Genomic DNA, 19,693 nt, shown 5'->3' on the forward strand with positions numbered 1-19,693 from the left:
ATCACAAAACAGAATAAAATCAAAAAAGTATTACTATTTTACAGCGGTGTGCCGGTTAGCAGTTATGGCTTTTAGTCTCGACCGAGTCCATGTGTCTTTATTATGTGTATAATAATATTGGAGGGAAAGTGAAACACAGCTTGGACGGGGATGCTGTTCGGGCTGTTAGGCTGTCCTGCCTCATGGCGCTCTATGCAAGCACCACTGCTGGCCTAAAACATAGTATTTCCAGTTTGACAGACATAATTGTTTGATTTACTTTTGTGGCATTCTTCCAAATGTTACGGCTCCCTGATGGTGTTACAAGGAACAGTTCCATCAGAAAAAGTGGGATTCGAACCCACGCCTCCAGAGGAGACTGCGACCTGAACGCAGCGGCTTAGACCACTCGGCCATCCTGACTGCTGATGAGAACTAACTGTAGCTGACGTAGCAAAACACCGTCTTGCGTGGATAATGTCAGCTAATTCATCCAGACTTCAGGGCTGGCTGGTAAATTGGCTAGCTTGCCATTTACAAATAACTTTACCAGCTAAGATTACGAAGCAACCAACACCTGATCCATGAAGCGTAAGCTACAGAAAGCTGGCTAACATTAGCTTGCTTGGTTGCTTACATTATTGCTAGCAAAATACTATCTTGCGCATGCGCAGAACGGATCGTGCAAGCAGAATGGATCGGGTACTGACACAGGGACAGAAATAATTATTTCATTTACATTTGTGGCATTGTTCTGCATGCCATGGCTCCCTGATGGTCTTGTGTTATACAGAACAGTACCAGTGAAAAACACAGGCTGTCAGAAGTGGGATTCGAACCCACGCCTCCAGGGAGACTGCGACCTGAACGCAGCGCCTTAGACCGCTCGGCCATCCTGACTGCTGATGAGAACTAACTGTAGCTGACGTAGCAAAACACCGTCTTGCGTGGATAATGTCAGCTAATTCATCCAGACTTCAAGGCTGGCTGGTAAATTGGCTAGCTTGCCATTTACAAATAACTTTACCAGCTAAGATTACGAAGCAACCAACACCTGATCCATGAAGCGTAAGCTACAGAAAGCTGGCTAACATTAGCTTGCTTGGTTGCTTACATTATTGCTAGCAAAATACTATCTTGCGCATGCGCAGAACGGATCGTGCAAGCAGAATGGATCGGGTACTGACACAGGGACAGAAATAATTATTTCATTTACATTTGTGGCATTGTTCTGCATGCCATGGCTCCCTGATGGTCTTGTGTTATACAGAACAGTACCAGTGAAAAACACAGGCTGTCAGAAGTGGGATTCGAACCCACGCCTCCAGAGGAGACTGCGACCTGAACGCAGCGCCTTAGACCGCTCGGCCATCCTGACTGCTGACAACCACTAGACATAGCTGACAGATGAAAACACTGTCTTGAGTGGATAAAATGAATTTTTTGTAGTAGCTACACAAGTAGTTACGTCTCCCTATCAAGTATAAAGAATGGAACAGCTCAATAGACAATGAATTGGAAGATGTTATGTTATAGATGACACTAAGAGCACCCAGGGGAATGTTTTGAGTATATGGCTACATTTTCTGTTTTACAACTGAAAACACTGCAACAGAATGAAGCTCATTGGGGTATAAAAAAGTGGGTCCACAAAATCAGTCACCTATTGATTGTCTATGGAGCAGTTTCATACTTTATACTTAGTGACATCACAAGTTGAGACCTATTTCTCTGGTTTCTGGCTTGGAGAGAGAGAGAGAGCAGCTTGTGTTCACAAATATTTACTGACTTTCCAAGGCCATAGAAATAACGTACTGCAATTCTTAATTTAGGTGGTATTCACCTTTAAAATCATGCATATGACTGTTGCCTATTACGGTTGCCTAGAATAGAAGAACAGTGTACTATATGTGATTTTTAATTATAACTGATAATATAATAATTTCATTAAATCAGAAATAGCAGACGTTAAAACCACTTACGACAAAGGATTCAGCTATTTACAAGTCATATGACGTTAGCTAATGTAGCTATGTAACTGACTGCTGGCCGTTATGAAACAAGCACTTTTTCCCCGTCATTTGGGGACAGTTGCGGAACAATGCTATTCAAAAGTACTTTATATATTACTATTTAACATAGTACACCACAATGATAGCAAACGACAGTAATGTTATCTGTGTTGTTAAACAAAAAAGAAGCGAGATTAAACGATAGCTGGCTAATGTAGCTAACGTTAGCTAGCTAGCGTTAACTAGCTAGCCTCGCTAACTTAAGCTAGCAATTATTTATCACTTGATGATTTATACCAAGTTATCGAGTTATTAGGCCAAATTATATTTGAGACACTAACAAAACGTTAACGTTTGTATTTCAACATACTTAATACAGTATATTTTCTAACCTTTAGCCTGGCAAGTCTTTCAGGTGGATTGGACAACATCATGACCGAGTGACCACAGGTGAGCACCTCGTGAGGACACACTGCCACAGCTAATGCTGCGTTCACAGCCACTAGGGGATGTGGGAGAAATAAATCACGCTAACAATGTTTTTGTGTGTTTTTATATATATATATATATATATATATATATATATATATATATATATATATATATATATATATATATATATATATATATATATAGGCGCTGCGATCATATATATATATATATATATATAGGCGCTGCGACATGATCGCAGCGCCTACGGCTATAAGGCTATAACATTGGTGCTGCTTTTGACACCTCTCGCACTAGCAGATGTTAACCACCAGATGGCAGTAATGGATTTACATTATTATCATCATTTGTAATGCTTTGTTTTGTATTCATCGTTTGTTCCTCAGTCCCTAACATAACGTCTTGTTTCTTCTGTTGCTCTGGTTTTCTGTCTTTTTGTGTATTTTGTATTGTTGTTATTTTCAAAATAGTAGGCTATTTCATCAACTTTTCAATCTTATAGCATATGCCAATGTCGCCTGTAACATTGAGCTTTAATTGTTAAGATTCAGAGTATGTCTAGCCCACATGTTAGGCTACCTGCACATATTTTCTCTGTTATGATACTTTAGACTACTTTTTGACGTAGCCACGGGGAGGGGTGGGGGATGTAGGAGAGAGAGAGAGAGAGAGAGAGAGAGAGAGAGAGAGAGAGAGAGAGAGAGAGGCTGTCACTGGTCGGTGCTGTGTGTGCAACAGCAGCTCGGCTGAGGCAGCAGACGGCGGCCCGCGCCTCCTTTCCCATTTACCCTTTTTTTCATTTCACTTCTTTCTTTTCTGTAGCCGGCTTAAAGAAATGTCCGCCAGACCAGGATTTTACCGGCAGGAGCTGAACAAGACTGTGTGGGAGGTTCCGGAGCGGTACCAGAACCTGACGCCGGTGGGCTCCGGAGCCTACGGCTCGGTGTGGTGAGTGTTTGTGGAGGGGCGAGGCTGCACAGCCACAACATTTACCGTATGTTGGTCATGATGCATCAGCATAGCGATGCGCGTCGGCTGTGTCGGGATGAAGCAGCTTGTGGAAACTGATTGGGTTTTATTGTTGTTATTACAGGCGTATTATCATCCCATTGCCTTCGCCGCTTCTGGATCAATAGCTTACTATAGGAGAAGAAAAGAAAACATTAAATAATAATCATATTTTTGTGTTTGAATATGCAGATGAATATGCTTTCTTCATGTGTAGCCTACTGCTGTCAGCCATATAGAAGGATACAGCAGGTCCTGTCTCCGCTCTCTGTCTGCTTTTCCTATAGCCTATGTGTAAGGGAATTAAACATGAGACAGCATCAGCACAGGAATTTCCCAAATAACCCCACAACAACACACACACACACACACACACACACACACACACACACACACAGAGTCTCTATGCATGCATGCCACATCTGGAAAGGGAAAACCTGGGCCCACCTACTCTCAGTGCTAACACAATGCCAGTCTGACACCTTGAAGCCTATACAGCAGGTGCATGCATCATCAACATTCAGCATATCTGATACACCTGTACACCCACCCTCCTCTGTGTGTCCCTCTGTGTGGATGTAGACATTTCCAATCTTGCAAAATGCAATTGCTCTATTTTTTAACCAATTTCGTATCAGCTGTTGGGATCACGTTGCCATGGCGATGTGTCATGGTGATAACCACCTCCAACAGCCAATATTAATTAAGCTGTAATAGCAGGCTGGCAGTATGGTACCTAAGGAAATGTGACGAGAAGGTTTTGTGTGACTGATCCGAGTGGGATAATCACATTTTAAAGACATGAATAAGATGTTAAAGCTTTTCTACACAACACTGCATGTTGGCAGCTCCCTGATGGCCGTGAGAAGTAACTAAAGTGGTCTGGAAATCTTCCACAGAGAATTGATTGATCCTGGCAGCTGGGCCTGACACTGGACTATTGAAAGAAACACAACCAAAGACTTTCTAAGAAGCTTTTGTAGATAAAATGAAGAATCTTACTGGAATTAAATTATCTTCCAGTTGGAATGGCATCTGGTTAAAAGTGTATCCTATCACCTGCACAGTAAATTCATTCCTTGCCCACCAAGCATATGCCCATTGAGCCTGTCCAGACTAGGATGAGAAAAATCTCTATTTGTGGGCCAGCTTTGCTTCACTGTATGTTCCCAAATCCTGCAACCCCAAATCCTGTGATGTGTTGTACCAGAGGGATGAGAGAGGCAGAAGATTTAGCATCGGTGAGTCCAAATTTCCCAGGATGAAGCCCTTACGCTGTGCTGTTTAGGAGACAGTGTGTAATTGGCTATTAAGTTTTGATTCATTGTTTTGTGTTTGGGCTTGCTCTGTGTAGGCAAAGACGTATCCCTGACACTTAATTTACTGCATCTTTTTCTCACTTGTTGAGAATCTTTGTGTCTCAGAAATGTAAGAGAGTGGCTTTTGTTAAAGATCCCATCTTCCTGGGATATCATCATTTATGTGTGCACTGTATTGTGTCAGATCACAAACACATGATATGAAGCTCATATGCTGGCTTGTGTAGCCACATCTCTCACTGCTGTTGCCTGCTTCCTCAGAAAGGAGGTTTTATCCTCACACAGCTGACTTCCTGTCATGTCAGGTGTCAATTAAGACACTGTCTGTGTGTGCTTGTCTGTTGGAGCTCCACTTTATGACTCAGGCTCCCTCCCACAGAGTGTTTTGTGCATGAACACCATGCCGATATTGCAGCTTTAAAGCTTTAAAGGAATAGTACAGTAAAAATGTCGAGAGCTGTATGATGACTTTGCTTTCAGCTGTTTCATTCCCCCTCAGGAAGATTATATGCACATGGACATTTCTTTTGGACAAGGAAACTGCTAAGTTTGATTCTCATTTTGGACTCTCATGCTACAAATGCATGGGCAGTGTTATCAAAGCATCCATTCAAAGGTACATGAAGCTTGTCTTTGTGTTGACAAAAAACATGCCCGAAGCAATGTGACATTAATATTTCCTCTCATGATCCTGAAAGGTTTAGTCAATTTGCATAAACATGGAAACCGGAATGGCTGATCTTTGTAATATAGTCCTCATGCCTATGTATTGCTCTGAATAGCGCTTTCTAGAACTTTTCTGATTTCATTATAGGATTAGGACTATTTTCCTGAGCATGAGATAAGGGAAATTATATATAAGCGACCCAACAGTGATCAGTATGAACTATCCATCTGTGCCCCAGTACCCCTTCATGTCCCAAATATAGTCATCTGAATAGATTTGAAATTGGACGTGTTTTTAACACAATATTTTGTCAACTGCCAACGTTATTCATTTGTAATTTTTCTAAGATACAAGTAGCCTTGGTTGGGAATCACAGCTCTAATTCTTTGGCGCCTGGAAGCTGTTTTCTTTCACACGCAAAGTGTGTTTTATGTATCTGGCTTGTTTGGAATTTGTCAAGAGAACTTGAAGTGAAGGTTATGGCATTAGCAAGTGTTTTTTCTCCTCCTGTCTTATGTTCTGAGCTGTTATTTTACTCAAGGTATTATATAGACAGCACATAAGTGTGAATGATGGCACTGGTAAAATGCACTTTACCAAATCTCTTAATTTACACACACACACACACACACACACACACACACACACACACACACACACACACACACACACACACACACACACACACACAAAGGACATTCCTACACACACCACTCAGCATTGCCCTGCATTGTTAATGTTGATCTCCAGCCATTGTCATGACTTTCTCATGGCAAGACTTGATTGGAAACCGGCTGGGGGATGGGGTTTCAGAATACGACATATATGTATGTATGTATGTATCAGTATGCATGTGTGCCGTGATGGGGGGTTAGGATACTCTCACAGACTACCTCTTGAGATGCACAGTAAAACACAGCTCTCATCATTTATCTCTCGGTGAATCCTCTTGAGACGGAAGGAGCGAGGTCAAGGATCCGACAAGCTAATATAATCCATTATAGCTAGAAATGAAGAATGTATACCCTCATTACCCATGGGATAGGGGGAACCGAAAGACATCGAGTTTAGAAAGAGAAAGGAGGTATATTACATAGTAAGAGGGATTTTAGAGCTGCAAAGCACAGCATCAAGAGAGTGAAGCACCAGAAATACAAAGCTCATTTAAAGATTTAACATGCAGTGCCTCTTGAATTTTTATAAATGATGAGACAAAAAGGTTTGAGGACTGATCCCATTGAATATTCTCTGTTTTGGCTTCTTGAGACAAAAACTGGGCCCATTTTGGACTTGAGACTGAACATCAAGTGAGCATATGCACAAAGCTGATCAAGGATGCTTTCATCTCATGTCACCATATACTACACAGATGTTACATCTGTTCAGTAAACCAGAAGTTTGGCATGAAGCCTGTCTTTCGGGTTGCTATGAATTAAACATGACTGCTTCATTTTCTCCTGTTAAAAATTGTGATGTCTGTCGGCTTGTCGATTGGAAATTTGATAAATCCAGAAGAAAAACAAGATTGGGGTTCTGATTCGGTTTTAACTGGTTTTAATATATACGATACGATACGATACGATACGATATGATACGATACGATACGATACAACTTTATTGTCAGCCAGGGCTGAAATTCTTTTTGCATCCATGGATAGCTCATATAAAAAAGTGGATATAGACATACATACAGACATACATAAGATGAATAACACCAAAAACATACATGACCATTAAACATTTCCACAAATGACATAAACACCCAAGTAAGGAAACAAAGCATACAGGTATAACAACAGAAAATGACATGAACATACACACAGACAAGGTCTTGGAGACTTGTAACTTCTATGCTAATGTATGCTATTTTTGGTATGAATAAAATATGATCACGTATAATTAAAAATCACATACAGTACAATGTAGTTCTGCTCTGTTAGACAACAGTAATAAGCAAGAGTCATTGACTCATACATGGTTCCATGGTGTAATGGTTAGCACTCTGGACTTTGAATCCAGCAATCCGAGTTCAAATCTCGGTGGGACCTGATTTTAAAGGGGAATAACTGCCTAGATTAGGAATACCAGTATGTTATTTCCATGGTGTTCAATCAATATATGTGAATCTCAGCTTCTCTCTCTCTCTCAAAACCAGAGAAGAAAGTTTCAAACTTGTGATATTTTTAAGTATAAAGTCCTTAGACAATAAATGGGTAATTTTGTGGGCCCACAGAACATTTATTTTCTTTTTTTATACTTAAATGAGCTTCATTCTATTATAGTGTTTTCAGTTGGGAAACAGAAAATGTACCCATATACTCAGAACATTCCTCTGGGTGCTCTCAGTGTCATCTGTGCCTACAACTTCTTTCCCAATTCATTATCTATAGAGCGGTTCCATACTTTATACTTGATGACATCACAAATTTGAGTTTTGGCACAATTTTGAGAGAGAATTGTCCATGTTTACTTATATTTTGGACTTAGACCACAGGAATAACATTTGTCAATTTTGAAAATGGGCATAATTCCCCTTTAATACGCAGCGTACAGATATATGAGCCGTATCTTCTCATCTAAGTCTTGGCTCCTGGATAAATGGTTGCAATGAAATGCATAACATTGGATGCAGTGTGATGCAAGAAACAAACCCTGTGTACAATAATCTGTAGAACAAATTATAATTTCCTCTCTGCATTTGAGTCAATACCCTCCCCCCCATTTCAAACATATGCAAATCATGTATGTTATCCTCTTGATTTAATCAGAATGAATCACATTAACTGAAAAGATAAATATATATATATATATATATATATATATATATATATATATATATATATATATATATATATATATATATATATATATATACAGTTTTCCTCTGTGGATAAACAGTGTACTTCAATCATCTCACATTTGATATTAGCTGCCCCCTCCCCCTCTTCCTTTATGAAAGCGGCAGTGCATTAAGAGCTCGGGTATAAAACAGAATACTGAGACAAAAGAAGAGGAGAGAAATCAATGCCTTGTGGCTGGGCTGTGTGTGCTGACAGCAGTGCAGTCAGAGCCATGTATGGAAGATGGCAGGGAGGAAGGTATGTGTGAGGAAGTGAGGCCTGGCTCATGTCAGAGACGGAGGAGACTGGCTGCTGTCCTGGCTTCAGCCCGGCGGGGACATCCGGACTGGCAGCAGGCGATTACAAGGCACACACATGGATGCACACCACCTTGCAAGATTGTAGTTTACTCATGCATGTAAGAATTATAGGTCACCGTGAAATGATACAGTAATATTTACAGTGACTTTCATACTGTGGAAAAAACAGGAGACACTCATCATTTGGTGGGCACTTCTACTAGGTGACCATATACTGTACCACATCCTGTACCTGCTGTGAACTGGATGTTTTGCAGGTTTTTAGGAAAAAATAAAGAAGGGCAGGTTGGCTTCTTTCTAGAACTGTCTACAGTAGCTAAACATCATGCAGGGAAAAAATTCATTGCTGAAGAGTCACTTATCGCACCCACAATAGAATAAAACAGCGCAGAGGGCTTTGCAGCAAGACAAGTTGGGCTTTGAGTAAGCAGGGATGGCTTACAGTCTTTCTTCTTTCAGTATTTTCTTGCATTTAATATACAGTCTCACGGTCTCCATCCTCACATAAAATGCACAGCTGAATGTCAGTTATTCTGCTGCAGATTAAGCTGCAAAAAAACTGTCAAAAAAGTTTGATATGCAAAGTTAAGGTTGCAAACTAGAGGCCGGTTGTGGTCTCTCCAAAAGTACACCTTATTACTGAGCGTTTGCTGAAATGAGCATCACACATTCAGATGAACTTCAAGTGTAAAAGAGAGGGGATTTTCCCATTAAGTGATCAGAAATCACTCAGTATATTCAGCAGAATAACAAGTTTTATACCGTTAAGTCAGTTCTACATGTAAATGTACAGGATAAATTTAATTTTCAATTTCCTCTCTTACTCCACTTCTCCAGTCAGTGTTTCACTTCTTGCTCTGTTTCTGCATTGCTGCGCAGTATTTCACAATTCTCAGCCTTGTTTCCTTCCTGTTTGTCTCTTCCACTCCCTGTTGGCTGTATTATTACTACTGTGAGTGTTGAAAAGCCGGCAGGACTGAAAAGACACTGGCACCACAAAGGCAGCGGCAGTAGAAGCGGCAGGGCTCAGTGTTCAATAATGTTGAATGGCATTTACATTTCAATAGAGGCAGATCGAATAAGCCACCGCACTTTTCCAATATCTGACATTAGTGCCTCTCTTGTTCCACCACATCCTCTTTCAACATCTGCCACACTCTCTCTGCATTAGTCAGCCTGTCTGTCTCTTCCTCAATCATTTATCACTAATATATAGTCATACTCTCAGTATCATCAGCTGATACCAGGTTTAAAAAATAGTTTGGCAATTTTGGCAACAATAGACTGGAGCAAATAATTGTTCTTTACACGTTGCATTTTAAAGCTACAGATATAACGTGCTGTTAAGTAAGCTTTAAGGGTGCTGGCAGGTGGATTTTGTTACCTTTGGATAGACCCATAGCTTTTTCCCTCTGTTTCCAGTCTTAATGCTAAGCTAAGCTAACTGTGTTCTGGCTGTAGAGTAGCTTTATCTTTACCATACAGGCAGGAGCGTGGTATCAGTCTTGTTATCTAGCTCTTGGCAAGAATGCAAGTATGCATATTTTCCAAAATGTCAAACTATTATTTTAAAATGATATCAGTCCCATATTATTTAACAGATGATTTTAAATTTTTTTTGCTGATTGTGGAATTCACATTTTTTAGGGCCACTTACAACAAAAGGGATATGGTTTAAATAAAGAAATGTAAAAAATCAAGTTTGGGAAGATATGTCAATATATTAATGACACTGGATACAGTAAACAACTTTCTCTCTGTTTTTTCTCTCCAGTTCGGCGTATGATGTCATTTTGAGGCAGAAGGTTGCGGTGAAGAAACTGTCCAGGCCTTTCCAGTCTCTGATCCACAGCCGCCGCTCGTACCGGGAACTCAGGCTGCTCAAGCACATGAAACACGAGAATGTTAGTGCTTCTCATGAAAATACCCAGAGACAGACAGACAGACAGACATGTTTCCACTCTGTTATTGATCAACTCTGCTTCTCTCCGTCTCTGTCTCTGCAGGTAATAGGGCTGCTGGACGTCTTCACACCTGCTGCAACATTAGAGGACTTCAATGAACTGTAAATCTTTTCTTCCCTCCAAGCTATGCAGCTGTCCACCTTGCACCACAAATGCAATGATTCTGTTATTAGAGGGTAGGGTGGTGTTGGTGGAGGCCACCCTAGGGGGGTTATAGGCTTGTAGAGATGTCTTACGGTTGCCATGGCAGCATCACTATGTTCTCCTCTAACTGAGACCCTCCCCCTATTCACTCACACGCTCTTCCCTTTTCCAGCTACCTGGTGACCAACCTGATGGGTGCAGACCTCAATAACATCGTCAAATTTCAGAGGCTGTCAGACGAGCACGTGCAGTTCTTAATTTACCAGCTCCTCCGTGGCCTCAAGGTAATTTACAGCTTCGTGAAACACCTGCATGCCATACATGCATAATATATCAGTTAGCATGCATACTGTAGTACACCAGTGATTCCCAACCGCTTTTGTCTGATGTACACCCACAGCCCTAACAGATAAAGTAGCCCTTCATTGTCTCTGTTTCAAATGTGTTCATTTAAAAAAAAAATTGATTGTTCATTGATTTTAAACTAAATGATAGTAACTATTGATTATAGAAAGTGGGTATTGTTACAGTATTTGTTTTTCATACAATTGAACTGTCAATGTCTATTAGGTTGCTGTAGTCAAGTTTCCCTTCATACTACTAACTCCATTACTTTCAGCTGTCTAATTGAACCAAGTATCCATTACCTTTACACACTCTGAGAAATATCTGTGTTTTAACAGTTGTATGACTGTATATTTATATATATATATATATATATATATATATATATATATATATATATATAGTATATTTTAAAAAAACTTGTCCATTGAACATTGTGATTCACAGTTCTATTTCTGTTTATTTACATTTCAAATTGCATTATGGGAACTTTGTCTGTGTGCCGACAACTAACGTAGAGAGCTATTCACAGCACCATTATCGTAAATTATTAAACAGATAACCGAGATTCAAAAGCGCCCAAAACATTTTTTAAAGCGTTGAAAAAAACATCATAGGGTCAAAGTAAAAAAAAAAAAAAAGCATCAAAAGTATCAAAAACAGCTTTAAATTAATTAAAGGACAGATTTCATTTCATAAGTTTACTACCTGAGCAGTTTTGTATGAGAGAATTTTCAATAACAGAAAATGTTCTGTATTTTAGCTGAAGCTACACACAAAAATGTTTTTAAAGTCTGGGTAATGAGTTATTTTACGTTTTTTATTTCTTCAAATGCAGTACCTAAATATTTGAACTATTTATTTATTACTTTTATCTAAGTGTTGAGACTTCTCTGCTCACTTGCTTACTAGTTGTTACACACTCTCAATCGCAACAATGTCCAGGTGTTACAGCACACTCAATGTGTGGATGTACATTTTTGAAATCAAATTGTAATTTTTATTGTTTCAGAAAACAAATTCAGCAATCTCTCTGTGAGAATTTGGACACCACAGTCTACATTGCACAAACACTCCCTATATTCATATTGAGTTTGACATTCTGTCCAAAGTTTGCACGCTGAATCCATCCAGCAGCCTGCACGGCCGGCTGTTCGGCCTTCACGGTTACCATGGGACAGACAAAAGCAGTCTCCCTTTAGGCTAATGTGGTGAACTGCACTGTTGACCCCTGTCTCCCTTTATGTCCTCTCTCTCTCTCTCCTCTCTCCTCCCCCATCGCCCAACCCCTCCGCCTGTCCAACAGTACATCCATTCAGCTGGATTGATCCACAGAGTGAGTGCCTTCTCTTTGCCTTTCTTGTCATTTTTGACCATCAAGTTTAACGTAACAGCACTTGCCTGGTTTAAAAAAAAAAGAACTCTTAACAATCAGCTTTAAGTTTGGAAAAATCTTCCGACTCTTTTATTGAGGATATGTGATGTTCACACTGATCTCAATACCGCATGTCTTATAAGGCTGCGCCATTTTTTTTAACTGGAAACATTCTCGATGCCTAATGAATCATTTGATACACATTTCTACTCAGTTCAGCCTGACATTTTGGTATTATTATTTTGGGAAACTGCACTCGATTTTAAGATAAAGCATCATAGGTGTGAACAATGTTTGGCAGCACAGCATGCTTGTGAAGAAGTTCAACAATGAACCTTTTGAAATTCCCAATATCAGTGTATTTGTTTGGTGCTCTTGAGATGAATCTCTGAGTGTGCTCTGTATAAATGCAGTGAAAGCTGAGTGGTTTATGCTGTCTTTATATTCCTTTCCATCCCTCTCTCTACACAGATACATCCTCATTCTAATAATGTTTCTCTCCCCCTTTGTCTGCTTTACTACATTTTCTAGGACCTTAAGCCAAGTAATGTGGCAGTAAATGAGGACTGTGAGCTGAGGGTAAGACTGACCTTCCGTTTAAAACTATAAATCCTCCACTCCAACCTATGAACTCCATGAATTAAAAAAACACTCTTCCTGTCCTACAGATCCTTGACTTTGGATTGGCCAGACAGACAGACGACGAGATGACAGGGTATGTGGCGACTCGCTGGTATCGAGCGCCGGAGATCATGCTGAACTGGATGCACTACAATCAGAACGGTAAGATGCCATCAAACTATAGACGTTTAATACACTTTTTTTTTTTTTTTTTCAGAAGCAAACTCATTAAATTACTTAACCTCTGGTGTTTCTGTTCCAGTTGATATGTGGTCAGTGGGATGCATTATGGGAGAGCTGCTGAAGGGAAAAGTCCTGTTTCCTGGCACTGACTGTATCCTTTATCACCATGGCAAGAGTCTACTGCAATTTGCTGCTTTTCCCCCCCTCTTAGCATCAACCTTCCATTACCTCTTTAAATGTGCCCTGTGGATGCAGACCTCTTGTGATTTGCATTACAATCCCGGGCCTTTCTAAAGAGGAGGTGTGTCAACAGAGAGAAGTGGGGAATGAATAGGAGCGATCACCAAAGGCTTTATTATCTAGGTTGTTGTATTGGATGTCCGAGAGAGCAGAGCTAAAACAAATTTGATTTACTGATCTTTGTTGTGGGACTAGAAAAGAACTTTCAGCAGTGCTCAGCAAGTAGAGTTTCAGTCTTAAGCCTGATTTATGCTTCTGTGTTAAATATATGCCGTGGCTACGAACATAGGTACGTGGAGGCATGGACCTACGCCGTAGCCTGACGTGCACCTCTCGAAAAATGTAACGGTGAGGCACGTCGCTTGGCCGTGGCTTGAAAGCGTTGCATTTTCCCCGACTCATTTCCTGGTTCTCCTTCTCCGTAAACAACATGAGATCAAGGAGAGGGTTAACTTTTCCTGCCACAGATTTTCAACCGTGGTCAGAAGGCACAGGGGAGACACTTTGTTTCTCTCACAATGACTCTAGAGTCGGCACCATCTCCGAAGCTAATCCCTGTAACTCTCTCACTCGCTCTACCACACCCTCCCCACACACACACACACATGCCGGCTATTTTCTTAAAGAGATCGACGCACACAACAACACCCAAGTATAAACTTCAGGCCACTTACGTAGGCTACGGCGAAAGCTCTGCGTGGAAGTTGCCGTTTCACACTGTGTCAGACGCGTTCTCAATTACTGTGAATGCTCTGTTTTGTTTAGGTAAGGGGTGGAGCCTGGGTAGACCGTGCAGGAGGCAGGACATGACGTGCATCCGGTTCCGGAATCACGCAAGCCGCATAATAGAAATGTCATTAACATGCTCACTCGCTCACTGCGAATTCTCCGGAAAATTACCTGCTCTATTCACACATGGACTCCATCTGACTTTACATGGACTCTGTACTAGGAAGCTGGCAGGGTAAAGTCTGTTTAATGTCCGGTCCAACTGATTCGGTATTTTAGTTCTCACATACAACTCCTGTCTGTCTACATCATTTCAGGGTTACAGTGCATGTGTGAAAGAGGCTTTAGTTGATTCCCTAGGTGACAAGATAATATGATTAGTCAATTCCGAACAGCCCTTAACTCCTCCTGCACTAAGATATCGACCAGCTGAAGAGAATCATGGAGGTAGTTGGGACTCCAACACACGACCTGTTAAAGAAGATCTGCTCTGAGCATGTGAGAGAGGGAAAAAGGAATGGAGGGATTGGGAAAAAAGAAGCTGCTATTGCTCAAACTGTAATGTAGGGCTGCACAATTAATCTAAATTGTATCGAAATCGCAATATGGACTAGTGCAATATCCAAATCGCAGGTAGGGCGCAATATTTGTTAAAGGCAAAATATGTGTCAAACCATTCTGAATGAAGTATTGTGGTGCTGCACAGACGTCCCGGCCTACAAATCCTATCCTACAGACTACAGGAAACATCTTTGTTTGGTACAGATCCTAAACTATAATCATTTAAATTTTTTAAGATTTAATATCAGTCAGTAAAAATGAGAATAATTATACAAACATGATCATTCCCTTCAATATCGTGAATCATATTGCAATCGCAATATCAGTCAAAATAATCGCAATTGGATATTTTCCTCATATCGTGCAGCCCTACTGTAATGCTGCATCCCCTAACGCAGGCAACCTGTTCTAATTGATTAGTCATTCCACTGACAAGGCTGTTGAAGGAATAGTCAATATGTGTGAATGTTGGGGTGATTGATCACTAACAAATCACCCACATTGTCACATGCCAAGAGTTGAACGCTGGTCTTTAATTGCAGGCGCAGAAGTACATCCAGTCTCTGCCCTTCATGCCCCAGCAGGACCTGGAAAAGATCTTTAAAGGAGCAAATCCACTAGGTGGGTGATGCACCGCAGATTGGATTACCAACTTTTTAAATTCAATTGGAAGGCTTCGAGAGGCTGCCAAAGCTCAAGTTGTTCTCTCCACATTGCAAATGAGTGATCCAGTTATACAGGTTTGGCCCTCAGGGGTTTAAACTGGTTTCCAAGCTCCTAGCATTTACCTCTTTCACCTCTCTGTCTGTTCCTGTCTGTTAGCTGTCGATCTACTGAAGCGTATGCTGGTTCTGGACTGTGATGGAAGGATCTCGGCCAGCGAGGCTCTGTCCCACCCTTACTTCTCACAGTACCACGATCCAGACGACGAGCCAGAGGCCCCGCCTTACGACCAAACGCTGGAGAGTAAAGACCGAAATCTAGAAGAATGGAAAGGTAAAGCTTTCACTTCAAAGTAGAACAATACATGATTTAACACAGTGGACAGCACAAAAAAATAAGTATTCCTCCCCTATTGTTCTTGATGGAAGACAAAAACAAAAACATGATTGCAGCTTATGCATGGCAATTTAAAATGTACAGATATCGTCTGCTTCTCAATTTCTTTCAAAATTATACTCTATTACTTCCTTTTATAAATGTAAAGTTTTTGCTTTGCAGAGGAGGAAGTTACACAAATAGACGCCACAGATCCATCCAGCTGCAGAGCTTTTAACACTGGAGATTATGCAATGATGGTTTTAAGCTGACATGGTTGTGGCAGGAACGGCAACTACATCACCAAAGTAATATTTGAGATATAAGAGAGTCCATTTATAACATCATAAATATGATTACGTTTCACTTCAGCAGGGAGTTTTATGGTTTGTGAAATGCCTTAGAGCTGATGCCAGGCCTGAGTCATGGTGGATTTGTTTTGCTGCATGGTTTGTGTCCTAAATTAAAGTTGCCTTGATTGACCGGTATACCGAGCTGAACAAGCACAATTATAATAGCACCGAATAAAAGCTTGCACCAGAGGGCTCTTGGTTTTTAAAATGAAAGTACCCTGTGTTGTGACAATTACACTTCAGTGAAAGTGTTTTTTTTCCCATTTTGATTCCTTTTTTCACCTTAAGTGGGATTAAAATATTCCTCACCCCTCTTTCCACGGTTCAAATTGTGTTCAGCACAACTGACATGTTTTCCCTTATTCCTCTCATGTGTGTGCATAGAGTTGGTATTCGAAGAGGTGAACAGCGTCAAAGCATCCGGCAACAAGACTGATAGCCTTCAGGCGGAGCAGTAGGCCTCTTTCTGCTCTGCCTCAACCTCACCCTGAAGAAGGACCACAAACTCAATGATTAGGAGAAGGACTGAAGAAAACTCTGCATTCCCTCTGCTCAGCGTGACTGTGTTTGATTGCCTGTCATGAGTGTATTTAATAAGCAGCGGGGCAGGACAGTTTCCACAGGATCAGATGCACACATTGCAAATACAGGGAGCATTTTTAGAATCCGATAGAACGAGCTTTCCAGTCCAGAAAGTTACTTCCTCTCATGTTTCCGCCCAGTGAGGGTAAAATGAGGAACCATTCAACATGGCTGCGTCAGGGATCGCAGAGGACGTGGGGATTCATACGAGGGAGCAACTTGAACTGTGTTTACAGACTGACAGAAAGGTATCGAAGGAAAAAAGAAAACGCACACTAGGATTTCCAAAGCAACGTCAGAGTGCCGTCTGGTCCCTCGTCATGGCAAATGCCATAAGCAGTTAGTGCTATCACATATGGAATTCATGTTTAAAGGCTTACAGCAATGCCACGTCATGTCACAGAGCAGCTTAGCATTTAGCTTGCATACTGCATGATTTTTGTGCATTTTATTATTGCAGATTATTACTGGTATTGTATTATATAACCATTAAGACTGCTTATTGCATCTGCCACACTGCTATAAAAGCAGCCCGAGGGTCAGAGAGAGGCATTACGAGGAAATGTGACCAACTTTCAACCTGTTTTATCTTTATAATGTCCATGCAGTAAAAAATAATAATACAAAAGCAAACAAAATGTACTGTTCTTCCTCGAATGAGAGTCAACCCTATCCTGCTTACAGAGTAGTAAACACCAACTGTGCTATTAATTAGCAAGGTAATTAATATATGCCAAAGCTGGAGCAGAATGACTGTGTTGCAGGTCTGTGTTTACAGTGCTCCTCGCTTCACGTATACGGTTTCCGCTGATGGCTGATTTCTGATCACCTGTTGGCTTTGGCAGCGCTCCATCGGGTTTCCATAGTTCTCTGCTGTGTCTTTTACAGCCCCGGATTGTGTTTACAATAATTAAGATTAGAGGCATTTTGTAAACTGTTAGAAACCGAGCTGGATAATAATATATTACCCAGCTCCATGGAAGTGATGACTGGTCAAACACTCCCGGCTGATGATTCCCATGAAGAAATATTTGGTTGCTTGTAAAACAAGGGAGCTCATTAGTTTCCTCATCTTTTTAGAATTCATGATGCTTGAGTGTTATAATGAAAACAATGCAGAGTGTACACATTTGTTAGTGACCATAGTATGAAAGCACTGGGATTGTTCTTTACCTCGATTGTGGGTATTCCAGTAACACTGCAGTTCATAGTTTATTGCAACATTAGAACACCCTCACTGACATTTGTATTAAGCAGCATGAGCTCAATGCGTATGAAGATTGGCTGACTTCCTCACTGACATTGTGCCATTCATCTTGCAGCAGACTGGAGTTTTAGTTCTACAAACTTTTTGCTGAGGTATAGAAATAATCTGCTTGTGTTAAACCACAGTGTGCAGAGCCCAAAAAACCACAGATTTTCTATTTTAACACTAAAGGTCAGTGAAAATGTCAAGAGGATTAGATTATGAAATCTAGTACAGAGAAAAAAATACACTAATGCATTTCCGGTAATGAGATAACTATCTGATCATTTTAATGATACCTCAACATAAATAGATGTATCATCACACATAAGATGCATTTATAACATTTTGCCAGTTGACATTTTGGGAGATAAAAGGCTTATAAATCAGGAGCACACATGAATCCAGTTTATATCTGACTGCTGCAGATGTATTCTTACACCTTATGTGTATACTATCTGGATACAAGTCGGAAAGTAATGGCAGGTGTAAAGCAGAGTTTTCACTGTCCTTATAAACCCTAGTTTAAATTCGATAAGCTATGCAAAGTAGCATCACTAGTAGCTATTTAGGTTAGAGCTACAAGCTATTTTAGTTTTTAGCTAGCTAGGTTGTTATAATAATATACTAGTGGAACTACAGTATGGTTTCCACTCAAGCTCATCTGAGGTTTCATTTGCAGATATGAGATGAACAACGGAATAAGACGAAAACCTAGCTAGCTAGGTTAGTGTACTAACTAACTAACTAGGCTAACTAGGTTAAAATCAATGTTCCTTTATGCAAGTTAAACTGTGGTTCTTTGGCTTTTCCCACTCAAGTCTAACCAAACCAATGAGATTATTTCTGCCTCCAAGAAACATGAGTACAACTACATCAAATGACCATTTATGAATCATTTTTGATTCTGACCCTACAATGGTTCACACTGGAGTGCTACATGTAGCCTTTTGCGCAAGTCGTCTATTAACACTGTATGCAAAATGTTGAATTTACAGTCCAAATGAATCAAAACTGTCTGTCTCAGTCAAAGATTGTTAGAGCTTTGAATGTTAAAGTGTTATGTGCTTATGTCGATGTTGTATATGTGGTGGAGTTGAATAGCAAACTGCAAAAATGAATGTATACGTATAGGCCTACTGTATGTATGTTACAAGTTAGAAGTGTCTTTTGAATACATGGTGGCATGTAATTCAACTGTACTAAACTGAATGTCAACTGTCAGTTTTCAAATGATTCAGATTATTTTTTATTTAATCATCAACGGGTAACATGACTTGGCTAGTCTTGGCATTGAACAGAATAAACACCATTGGTTCTGTTAAATGTGTTTGTCAAGATGTTTCTTTTGTTATGTGTGTGCCTTTGTGTCTATAGGTAATTACACATCTGAGCGGACAAATACAGTATGAAATGTGGAGTTCCCCAAGGAGCTGTTCAGGGGCCTCTTTTAACATTTTAACATCTATATGCTTCCACTGGCTCAGATTATGGAAAACAACAATATTAGTAATCAAAATTATGCAGATGACATACAAATTTACATAATCATAAATTGAGTATGCTCCAATAAAAGCTGAGTACGTGCATTGAACAAATCAACGATTAGATGTGCCAGAACTTTCTTCAATTTACTGTAATGAAGACAAAACTGAGGTAGTTGTTTTTGGAGCCAATGAAGAATGATTCAAAGTCAGTGCTTAACTTGAATTGGCAA

At 40.3% G+C, this 19,693-nt stretch overlaps 1 protein-coding gene and 4 non-coding genes across 6 annotated transcripts; 2 read left to right on the forward strand and 3 right to left on the reverse strand.

The window, feature by feature from the left end:
• Positions 1 to 316: 316 nt before the first annotated feature.
• trnal-cag lies at positions 317 to 402 on the reverse strand. The gene has a single exon. It is a non-coding gene; the product is annotated as a tRNA-Leu (tRNA).
• A 395-nt stretch (positions 403 to 797) lies between these two features.
• On the reverse strand, positions 798 to 879 carry trnal-cag. The gene has a single exon. It is a non-coding gene; the product is annotated as a tRNA-Leu (tRNA).
• A 395-nt stretch (positions 880 to 1,274) lies between these two features.
• trnal-cag lies at positions 1,275 to 1,357 on the reverse strand. The gene has a single exon. It is a non-coding gene; the product is annotated as a tRNA-Leu (tRNA).
• Positions 1,358 to 3,152: 1,795 nt separating this feature from the next.
• On the forward strand, positions 3,153 to 19,302 carry mapk11 (mitogen-activated protein kinase 11). 2 transcript variants are annotated; one of them, XM_039792101.1, is made up of 12 exons: positions 3,153 to 3,389; positions 10,370 to 10,499; positions 10,602 to 10,660; positions 10,876 to 10,987; positions 12,355 to 12,384; positions 12,955 to 13,002; positions 13,092 to 13,206; positions 13,307 to 13,378; positions 14,615 to 14,694; positions 15,300 to 15,378; positions 15,580 to 15,753; positions 16,533 to 19,302. In XM_039792101.1, the coding sequence occupies exons 1-12, from the start codon at positions 3,277 to 3,279 to the stop codon at positions 16,604 to 16,606; spliced, it is 1,086 nt and encodes a 361-aa protein (XP_039648035.1). In that variant the 5' UTR covers positions 3,153 to 3,276; the 3' UTR covers positions 16,607 to 19,302. The 2 variants fall into 2 exon arrangements, with proteins under 2 accessions (XP_039648035.1, XP_039648036.1); XM_039792102.1 differs by lacking the exon at positions 16,533 to 19,302 and adding an exon at positions 15,979 to 16,509.
• trnaq-uug lies at positions 7,412 to 7,483 on the forward strand. Its single transcript has one exon. It is a non-coding gene; the product is annotated as a tRNA-Gln (tRNA).
• Positions 19,303 to 19,693: the final 391 nt, after the last annotated feature.

The sequence above is a fragment of the Perca fluviatilis genome, chromosome 23, assembly GCF_010015445.1.
Source record: "Perca fluviatilis chromosome 23, GENO_Pfluv_1.0, whole genome shotgun sequence".
Classification (NCBI taxonomy): Eukaryota; Metazoa; Chordata; class Actinopteri; order Perciformes; family Percidae; genus Perca; species Perca fluviatilis.

What these genes read in the sequence shown, in the direction of transcription:
- mapk11 (XM_039792102.1), top strand. Translation starts at nt 3,277, where the DNA reads ATGTCCGCCAGACCAGGATTTTACCGGCAGGAGCTGAACAAGACTGTG. An exon ending in TTAGAGGACTTCAATGAACT is followed by an intron (nt 10,661 to 10,875) that starts GTAAATCTTTTC and finishes TCCCTTTTCCAG; the next exon opens with CTACCTGGTGACCAACCTGA. An exon ending in AGCTCCTCCGTGGCCTCAAG is followed by an intron (nt 10,988 to 12,354) that starts GTAATTTACAGC and finishes CCTGTCCAACAG; the next exon opens with TACATCCATTCAGCTGGATT.